The 11,515-nt window shown below is 38.4% G+C and overlaps 1 protein-coding gene across 1 annotated transcript in view; it reads right to left on the bottom strand.

The window, feature by feature from the left end:
* Positions 1-1,402: 1,402 nt before the first annotated feature.
* Positions 1,403-11,515, bottom strand: part of LOC139454023 (uncharacterized) — an 81,024-nt gene continuing 70,911 nt past the window's right edge. The window contains exon 2 of the mRNA XM_071235506.1: positions 1,403-5,430. Within this exon, the coding sequence (XP_071091607.1) occupies positions 2,285-5,430 (3,146 nt within the window). The 3' untranslated portion in view covers positions 1,403-2,284. The remainder of the gene's footprint in view (positions 5,431-11,515) is intronic.

The following is an 11,515-nucleotide window of genomic DNA, read 5'->3' as shown; positions in this document are numbered from 1 at the left end:
TGTGGTACACACCATGTGATAAACACTGTGGTACACCCTATCTGATATACACTGAGGTACACACTATGTGATCCAAACTGTGGTACACTGTGGGATACACAATTTGAAACTCATGTGACACACAAAATATTAGCTCCAGCAAACATGATGACAATTCTCAAACTGTAAGTAGGGAAATACTGTGGTCATGGTCTGCAGCTAGATGGAGTCCAATAAGCCTGGAGTACTGACACAGGTTGATGGTACCACAGTTATGTATCATATGTCTGTCAAATTACATATTTGATAGGGAGCGTAACTTTTGATTTTAATCCTTCTATGAATCAAAATAGTTTGTCTGACATATTCAAAAAGAATTCACATGATGCCAGAAGTTTTACTACCAATGTAGGCAATAGTGTGAGTACTGAGGAAATTTTGAAGAAAACAAACATTGCTTGTCTACATATTGTGAGCCCTGAATGGCACAGATGAACTCAGATTTAACTTCTTAAATGAAACTAACTTATTAATAAAAGTGAAAAGTTGACGTAAAATCTAAATTTGTTCATTTGACAAAAAACTGTAGAAGTATTTACTACATTTACTTGATAACTTTAAATATCAAATTGAATCTACTATGGATAAAACCTTTGAGTCAGCACAGTGTCAATCAAGGTAGAAAATAACTGCCTAGATTTGGTGAAAAGAGATTCATTGATATGTAGATTTTTCTAGCTTTTCCATGAGATTTGTCTCCACCATTTACAAATTTACAAATGATTTCCATTTTCAAATCATGTTCTTATGAAGGAACAATATAACGCTATAACCTTAATCAAACAAAAGTAAAATTTGTGTTGTTTTTAAACAATATATCAACATTTCATTTTTTAATGACTAAAATTTTTATGTCATGTTTAGATTCAAATTGTTCATTCAAAAGGTGAAATTACCATAAGAATTCATTACTTGGGTCACTGACTTATTATGGTGGATTCATGATTTAAGTACGAGACATGATCTGCGTAAGTAAAGTCAATTAAGATCAATGATGAACAGCTGCTCTTGAAATAATCAGTCACATAAATTGTAAAATAGCACTAAAAAGCTGAAATTGAATATCATGTAAAAGCAAATAATACCATCATATTGGCAAGATTACATATATCTGTGTCTTCCAGCTCAAATTACTTACTTCCTCAGAGGAAGTATTTTATGCATATAAGTATTATGCAAATTCAAAATTATGCAATTTGTGCCATAAAGATGTTTTCAACTTAATCATAACAAAACTCACATCAAAAAGTCTTGATATTTACAATGATGTTGAAAATCAGTGTCTATAAATGAAAGGTCAAGTCTCAATCACAAAATTGCATATGTAATGTCAAAAATCAAAACTGATATGGTAGATGTGGATATATATATTCAAAGCATTACAGCACTTGAAATGCAAGAACACATGAACAGATGTTGAGATAAAAAAGAAAATATCAGATAAATGCCGTTTGGACAAGATAAAATGCAATATTTGGTAGAAGTCACATCACGTGGTCATGATATTATGAACAAATGGGCAGGCTTCTCCTAATCAGCACAACATCCACTGGTTGAACCGAGTCGGACAAGCTATGGGCTTCAACAACATTCACCATACGCCAGTTACCTCCCTTTTCTACATCAACGGTCATCACACACTATGACACAAGTTTAGTAACTTTTCCCCCCACAAACAAGAGACCATTCCAAAAATTAATTTAATGTTTCCCAAGCAATGATAACCTGTCTTGATCAAGCTAAATATTAACTCATCTCTGCAAATAGGCTAGTATTGCTCAATTGATTTGATAATGAAGAACAAACAGTTTAGGTAATGAAGCTCAACAGGATCAATGGACATGCCATGAGTTGAAGCTCAACAGGATCAATGGACATGCCATGATTAAGGGTTAGGTAATTTGTCATCTTGTTTTCCAAAAGTGAGGTAGCTCAAATATTATTTTAGGCATTGAAACTGAGCATGCATTGTTCAAGATGCCTCTTGCAGGCTGAATGAGTTTTGTTATGAACAACTATCATGGTTAGAGGTATTTTTACAAAATGAAGGGTGGGTATTATTTTTCTATTATGACCTCATCTTTAAGGGCAGAAAATGTAGCGCTGTGAATAATTCAACTTAACTAGCTGTTTTTCAGTTCCAATTAAAAGCTACAAACACTAAGAACTCTTTCTACGGATGCATTTTTTACTTGATAGGATTTTCCACTCACTACTTGGGAAACACTCATAATTTTCTAGCACTTTACTTTCCCTTATTCGCAAGCTCATGTGCCATCTCATAATACTTAGTGAACTTGGCTGTGTGATCAAGAGGTAGGTAAACGTATGGACTCATGTTGAAGGCCTCTTTAATGCCGTACTTCTTGACACTCGATAGATGGCACCGACTCAGATGATAACGGTATGAGCCTTTTGATGCAAACTGTCTACTGCAAGCCGCACATTTATATTCCAGCAGCTCGCCATCACAACCTATCAAGGGGCTTCCACTGTCCCGAAGACTTGCCAGTTCCTCAGCTTGTTCATCCAGATGGTCGTCATCCTCGTCATCAGACTTTGAATGTTTCAGTGAAAGATTTAACGGGACTGCCATCATTTCCGAGGGAGACATAAGATGTCGACATGCAATTGGATCCATCTGCTGCTGAAGCATCTTAGGAATGTCAGTCTTTGTCAACAGCCTCTGCAGGCTGTCCAGAGGGTGCTCACTGGTCATCGGTTGCCCGTACACGAAGCTGCTTAGTGAATCAAGTGCAGAGCCTCGTTTAGGTACCGGTTCCCCTTCAGCTACATTGAGGTATTTATTCACAAGGGGTTCGGAGGGTTCATCAGGTTGGCTTTCTTTGGCTGGTGATTTGGCATCGTCATTACTCATTTCAGACTTTGGTGTACTTGTCTTTTGCTTCTCAGCATCTTTGGTATCTGTGGCAGAAGCAGGATGAGCTGCTAGCCGTTCTGTCTGAGCAGTTTTCTTGTCAGTGTCTTTTGTGGATTTCTCAGGATGTGCAACTGTCCCTGAAGGTAGGGAAGTTTTCTTTGGAGCTACCTCGCTGTCAAAAGGTTGAAATGAATTGAAAAATTTTCTCAGCTTTCCAAAATAATTAAAAGCTGAGTCAGCCTCTGCTTGAGCTGTTCCAGGCAGGTGCAGAGTTGATTTGTTGAGTGGGTTCATCATATGGACCATGTTGCTTCGATGGTGGTCAAACTTGGAACTGAAGCTCCTCTGAATGAAGGACTCCATGGCCTTCAAGGCTGAATCCCCTCGGCCATTGGTTTCACTACTATTAGGATCTATAATGTCAAGGCTTACTCGGGATTCAGAGCGATTTTCATCATTCTTTTGTGGTGAGCATGCTTCCGATCGATCTTGTAGACAAGATGATGCATTTAGCTCCTTGGTGGGTGAAACAGAAGGACTCCTCTCTTGTTTGACTGAGCATGGAGAAAGTGCAGATTCAGCTAGGTCTGGACTAGGAGCATCAACTTCCTTTTTTATTTCAATATCAAGGGGAAAGTCAGAGGATTCTGACACACTGTGACTGATACAGTCAGTTCCATCATGTAAGTTCAATTTATTTGAATTAACATCATCCACGTTTTGATGTTGTTTTGGTTGATTAAGTTTTTGTGGTTTGTCCTCCATATCAGTTTCATGGACAGTTGGACTGATGGAGCAGGGAGAAGAAGGTGGTGATGGAGAGTTCTTAGAAGGGGAGGCAACTCTTGAGTGTTTCCTAGCCTCGTCAAAATGTTTTGGGGAGGACACAGATGAGGAACTATCTCTACGATGCCGCGAACTGTCGTCCATTGTCAGTTTGTGTTTAAGTGCACCGATGACATTAGATTTCTGTCTCAGGCATAACCGAACATGCTCAACAAAATTATGCATTTCAATTTTGTGTCCACAGTTTTCACATGATATTGCGCTTTCTATGCCAAAACCTGAAGACTCAGAAATGGGGCTGAAGCCATTTGAGCCATGGGATATGCACTTCCTTTTATACTCCAGCAGTGACGCGACTGTGGGTGTTCCACATGCACTACTTTCCTCACTGTAATACCGCTTTCGCCGAGAACGCATACCCAAATCCGGATAATTCTGAGTTCTTAACACCTGTTTTTTATGATGACCAGACATAATCATATGATTGCAGAGTCCTTCCATGTCAGTGAAAGGCTCATGACACACCTTACACTTAAAAATGCATTCTCGATCAAGTTCTTTTTCACAATAAGCTGAACATTTGTGTGATCTGCGTCCATGATCTGAGCTGACAATCTTTGTATAGTGTTGTGTCTGCATCATATGAACTGTTAGCATAGGCAATGATTTGAAGGACTCGCCACACTGCATGCATCGCAGAATCCTCCGCGTCTGTTCGGATTCCTGGTTCAGCCACATGTCTTGACCGCGGACTAACTTGGGGTAGTCCATGAGATTTGTTGCCTTAGCTGTTCCTGGAACATGGCCTGTTTCCTGGAGGTGCACACTTAGAGAATATAAAGTAGTGAAGTTTTTCTGGCAAGAACATTTGTGCATTGTGTACTTGTTACTCTTCTCATCAAGTTCGGCTTCAGCTGAACTAGGACGATTCATCTTTTTGGCTGGAGAACCTCCAAGATTTGCTACCTTCTCGAGTTTGGGTGATGGTCGTGGTTTATGGCTGTCCAGTGTTGGGGAGGTCCTGGAGTGGTTCGGGGAAGGAATGACCAGTGGCGATCGTAGCAGAGGTTTGCCTTGAATCATTGTGGACTGGAGTGGGATACTGTTGCTTGGTCGGCGTGGAGGTTCGATCGGAAAATCTCCTCCGAATCTCTGCTGGAGACTTTGCAGACTTGATGGGAAAACTGAAGGAGAGAAAGTTGAGTGGCCATTTGACACAGCTCGCTTTACTTTGGCTTTCTCTTTGTCTGTCTTTTTTGAAAGATCAAGAGGTTGATCAGTATCTTGATCCATAAAATCAGAAAAATTGGAAGCTTGGAGAAAAGATTTTGTCATGCTTTTGTTTGTTTGCGAAAAATGGTTATTTTCAGTCTTTGACACAAATGCTGCTGTGGACACGATCACAGTAGGGGATGTTGTGGGACTCTTAGAGTGGTTGGTTGGGCGTACAAGATCAGAATCACTGACATCCATTTTCTCTTTGCGATGGGTGTCTGCACGTGTCATGCTGGTTGGTGAGTTACTGCACTCCTCAGTGGGATCAGTGGTGCTCGGTTGGGGAGGATCAGCGTCTGAATCTCGCGATTCAGCAGTGGCTTGATTGTTGCTGTCAGGACTATTCATGGGTTCATCCTCCTCACCTTCTTCATCTGAAGTCAGCTCAGAGTCGTCTCCCCCTGAGTCAGATGTTTGCTGTTGACTGCCGGTGCCGTCTTGAGACGTGCCTGAAACATCAATAGAGAAAGTTTGAGTTTGAGTCAAAAGACATCTACCAACCATGACATAGCCAACACGTAAAACTGGTATTTTTACAGAAAGATGAGCATGACGTAATGAGTTTTACATTATAATTCAAGAATACAGCTTCACCATCGAGTGAGGGAGTATGATTTTGTTTGTTTTGTATGATTCCAGCAATATCAAGGTTTTGGTTTTGGTATAACAAACAATTGCTTTACACACTACATGATCTTTGCATAATCCTGTGTTGGCTTCAAATAACTAACATGGAGCAGTTGAGTGAGAAAGAATTTTCTTAAATAGATATTTTATTTCTGAGCCCATGTTACTGATAAAACCTGGCACCCAGGGCAGTTCCCAGCCAAGTAAGAAGATATATAAAGACAATCTTAGAAAACACAAGAAAAATTATTAAATGAGTTTCAGATGTCCCAAATACCATCCTATTGGTATGCCAACATCTCTAAACATCCAGTCCGATTTATCCGCCATCTGGACACTCAGGGTATCCCTATCAAATGTTCAGTAGAAAATGTAAGTCATATTTTTCTTTTTACCTCGAGGGTTTGGGAGGACACCATCATTACATATTTGCAGTAGTGATGTCACGATTCACTGGTGCATTGTAGGCAAACATTGCACGATACAATACCCGATACATTTCATTTGGTATCAATTCACATTTCATCGATTGTCCATGTTGATCTTGCATCAATATAAATAAGCAGTTACAAACTAATGACTAGGTTTTCAACACAAAATGTTGTATACGCAGTATCGAGATACCTATCGCATCATGGTTTCTGTATTGAGACAGGTGTCATATGGTGTGACACCTGTATCACGTCAGAGCTAATTTGCAGTAATAAATCCATGTTCATATTTGGTTTGCTACTACCACACCTAAATAATCATAAGCACCATCATCAATCATCATGGACAAATCCTGGAGATTTAAAAATACAAAACATTTTGGGTGTGAACATTTTATGATCATCATCATCATCCTCCTCCTCATCATCATCATCATCATCATCACTATCATCATGCATGTTGTCATGAAAAGCTAGTTGCACCAGACAAAACCAGGTTGCAGCTGATGACTGTGTCATGTGCCATGAATTGCACATAACACAGCAATTAGAAATGTAGTATGGTAAATAATGCTCAGCGATACTGAGTGTTTTTACATGGACATAAGGTTGCATTGTTCAATTATAGGTTGCACTGGTGCATGTTTTATATAGCTAAATCTAGCCATGTACACCTACAGTATTTTTCCTTGTACACCCCTACAGTATCATTCCGTGTATACACCTACAGTATTAATCTTCATATACACCTACAGTAATATTCCTTGGATACACCTGCAGTATTCTTCCTGATACACCTACAGCATTATTCCTTGTATACCCCTACAGTATTATTCCTCATATGCACCTACTGTATTATTTTTCATATACACCTACAGTATTATTCCTCATATGCAACCACAGTATTATTCCTCATATACACCTATAGTATTATTTCTCATATACACCTACAGTATTATTCCTCATATGCACCTACAGTATTATTCCTCATATACACCTACAGTATTATTCCTCATATGCACCTACAGTTTATTCCTCATATATACCTACAATATTATTCCTCATATACACCTGCAGTATTATTCCTCATATACACCTACAGATATAATTCTTCCTTGAATATACATAAAAAAATTCATATTATTCTTTCCCTCCAAAAACAGAAACAGCTGTATTTATGAATTTTACTTTTGTGAATATTTATGTTACCTTCGATAAAATAATATTTGATGAATTTCAACACATCATATTTTTAGAACTGTGTAATTTCTTATCCACTTGGGAATTCAAATTGAACCTCCTAGAAATAAGAAATTTAGACATTTTCAATCAAAACAACAGACACCATATTTTCATTGTACATTTGTTTTGATGAGTAATGCTTTGACGTGCTTCTTATTATGTCCCTGAATCAAAGTTAAATTACCTTATTATCATAATTTCAGTATTTCAATTAAAGCTGAATATCATTTCAACATATTGGCGTAAAGTGTCAAAAGTCAGAAGTAAAATATATTCATGACATGTATTCTTTAACCCTAGAAGACAACAAATAAATCTGTATGACAACCAATGATTTTTCAAAAGGAGCTTTGACAATGAAGTAAATCTTTAGTGAATATCAGTGTTGTTATTTGTCATGGTGTTTCAGGTTACCAAATGCTTTTAAAATTGGTTTGGATTCACATTATGTAAGGATTTTTTTCCATAGTTTATAAATCTAAAAAATATGGGAGGGAGGGGGGTTTGGGAAAGTTGTTTTTTATCACAATAGTTAGTCTGGTGAGAGGTAACATGAAAGACCTAGGCCCTAGTTAATGGTGAAGAGTGACCATCTGGCCTTTCATCACACCTGACTGACCAGTGAGGACGCTGGTCATCAGGACAGGGCCACAGTCTGGGACATGTGATTACACATTTAACTGCTCATGTTTCTGATACCGGCCGCCACCTCCAGACAAGGGGCCATTCATTCCAGAAGATTGCTCCAACATTTCAAGTGCTGATCACCTCACCAGGAGCACATACAGACTTGTTAGATGGCTGACATGCTCTGAGAGAGTGAGTGAGTTTGGTTTTACGCTGCTTTAAACAATATTCTAGCAATATCATAAGGTGGGGGGGCACCAGAAATGGGCTTCACACATTGTACCCATGGTGGGAATCGAACACTTTAACCACTAGGTTACCCAACCGCCCATGCTCTGAGAGACTAAGGGATGTTGGTTGTTGTCAAACTTTTCGGGAACCCGCCATTTTTCACATTAAGTTTGACATGAGCTGATAAACTGAAGCTGACAGCTACCTCAACATCAATAATAAGATGTGATGCAAGCCAGTCAGCCAGGAAGAGTGAGTGAGTGAGTGGGTGAGTGAGAAGGTGGATGCATGGGGATTTGAGTGAGTGAGTTACTCGGAGTGAGAGAATTAGTGATTGGGAGTGAGAGAGTGGGTGGGGGTTGAGTGAGTGATGGAGTGAGGTGATTTGGGAAAGGTTTGTTTTGGTAGGGAATGTGGAGCGAGAAATATGTGGAAGGGTTTGAAACATACAAACACCACTACAAACACAAAGTTTGTTGAGTGTGATCGAATGGGAAAATAATTATCAAAGACAATACCCTAGATAGCTAGATTGTATTGAAGACACACTATACAGATCATACAAAGGATCTGTATGCATACAGAAACATAAACAAAAAAGTGAACCAATAAATGGATGAATAAAATTTCAAGAAGGATGAGCATAAGTGGACTTCTCAGTTCGATTTATGACAGATCAGCAACATGAGACACACTATCAATATATGAAAGTGCCAAGCATTTGCATAGTCTCAAACTGATTACGTTTCATAAGTTTTCCCAGACACGAGATAATCCTGATGTCAGACAGACAGAACATGACACAAAGCAGTGTGTGTTTCCAGCCATCCCCACCCTGTCACGGAAACGCTCATCATCACACAACTGAAACAACAGCTCCGGCAAAGAGAAGCATTTATATGAATCGCCAGGAAAAAGGCCCTCTGACCAACGTTCAGTAGATTGTGAGTCTGGCAAGATGAACATATTGTGATATTAATCATGACAGCATGATCAGAATGTTGGACGGCACAGCCATGCCAAGGGGGGCAATCTTCGGGGATTATCTACGTCAAAATTAACCAGCATTACATGCATCAGACATTCACTTTCTATGGAGGATGGTACGCTAGTGACTGTAATGGCCGTTCGTAGAGTGGTATTGCAGACAGCAGTAAAAACGTGGGACAGGAAGTCAAGGGTCATTGTCATAATCCAAATGTTGGCAATCAAAGTTTTCAAATTTTAAGTCTCCTTTGCAGAAGAATATTGCAAACATGATAAAGTTATGCAAAATGTTGTGCAAAGTTGATATATTGTTTACAACATTCCCTTTGACAAATGCTGCTTTTATAGTCCATAATACATTAATATTAAGACTTTCATCACCGTCCCCCTAACCTACCAACCACCTCACTTCATTTTTTGGTTCCCATGCCAGCACTTACAGGTGAAGATAAATTACTATGTGTGTTCGCATATTTCTTAACTTCTCAAAATATACTTTATATATTGTCCTATTAAACAATCATGTATCATTCCTTGAATTTGTTTAAAAAATAAGCTAAATTGCCTCTCAGCAAGGTATACAAATATTTAGATGACAATCTAATAATTAGTTGTAGCTTAAAAATAACATTTGGTGATTGATCTTGAACTTTGGTATATGCAGTGGGTTTGTAATATACCATAATAAAATTACTAATTAAAATAAAATTCAAAATTAGGAATTGGGGTCTCTTATTAGAATATTATTTTGGTGAAAAAAACAGAGTTGAAAGATAAATTTTGTGGTTTATGCTGACAGCCTGAAATGTTTATGTACGACAGATATATTTTTCCAGAATTAAACTGCCCATAATTAAGAGTGCATATAACACATGAATGTGTATTATACATGAATAAATAAGTCTTGTGTACATTGATCAGTTGGAAGGGGTGCTAATTGGGATTGTTCACTTGCAAATATATTAGCAAATATCGCTGTGGGCGCTTATTGGGAGCGGGGCGCTTATTACGTCAAATACGGTAGTTGGTCTACCAAATAGATATTCCGGAGATGGAGCACTATGTCGTACATCCCACAGCAAAGTTATGGCATAAACAGCATGCAAATTCCAACACAACCATATACAGGGCTACTATCTCTAACAGACTACCAAACGATTCATCATTACTTATTCAACCTTGATAACAAAACTGATGTGTTCAAGTAATTAAACACCAGATTCTACAACCGGGTCAAACATGATCGACAGATGTTGTTTACAGAGAACATCTGATTACATGTTTAATATCATAGAATTTAAAAACATACAACCTAGATTTATCTTATTATCCTACGACATTTGTATTTATTTTACATCTAGTTCATAAATGAAATGAAAATTATCCTTTCAATTCAAAATTTGATAAAAATTGAATAAATTAAATTTGTCCACGATAAGCATTTATTGAAAGAAATACATTCATATAATTAATGAAGCCATTTCCTGTCTTTCATCGCTCTTAAGCAATCAGTCGGTGACGGAGTGCAAGATCTTTTCGTTGGAAACAGACAGCGACAGTGTTATCCTTGACAGTTGAACTTGACAGGTACGTGTCAAACTGTATACAACACATTAGAAATTTACACGTTTTACTTTTCAAAGTGAAATGTACGCATATCCGATCCCAGGCATAAGATAGCAAATGTAGGAAGCATTCCAGAAGATGTTTATGTACATACTTCAAAATAAATCATAGACAAAATGACTGAAGGCACAAGCTAGTGCTTTTCATATTTTTTATATTGCAGCAAAATCTACAGGATGGAATTTACGAGGGGCCTGCTTTGTTGCAGTGGTTGGGACAACAGTGGTGACTGTGACTGATGGCGCACTGTTTGCCAATTTTTTATAAATTTTTTTCTAGTCAGAATGGAGGGGATTTGGAAGCCATCTTGACTTAGTCTACTTGATACAGACTTTGCACTTGTCAGATTGCAGCAATTTGAAATCGGTTCTGTGCATCGCTATGGTGATTGCATTGACAGATGTCAGGCGGATGACGTGACAGGCGACAGACATTTACACACAGAGGCGACAGCTTGTCTTCCTGCTATCCGACACAACTGCAAACCATTCCACAATGGGATTATGAGCTTGTGTGCTTGGCTAACATTGTCACTGTCAAATAGTCTTGTCCATAAATACAATTCTTGATCTAATCAAGACCCCTGACACTAACGTAAGTCACGGAACAGGGGTCCCTCACTGTGGCAGGCTGCTGAGGTGGGAGAGGTTGATCAAATTAAACGCTATTACAACTACAAACTTCAACAGCAAGTTAACAATGGGAAGAGAGCTGACGGTTTACCAAAACACAACTATTCTAGAACCCCCAAAACAAATACAAG

Source organism: Haliotis cracherodii, unplaced genomic scaffold (genome assembly GCF_022045235.1).
Source record: "Haliotis cracherodii isolate W230 unplaced genomic scaffold, xgHalCrac1.p SCAF_10, whole genome shotgun sequence".
NCBI lineage: Eukaryota > Metazoa > Mollusca > Gastropoda > Lepetellida > Haliotidae > Haliotis > Haliotis cracherodii.
Note: the sequence above shows the minus strand (reverse complement) of the source record. Positions and strands in the feature narration are given on the sequence as shown.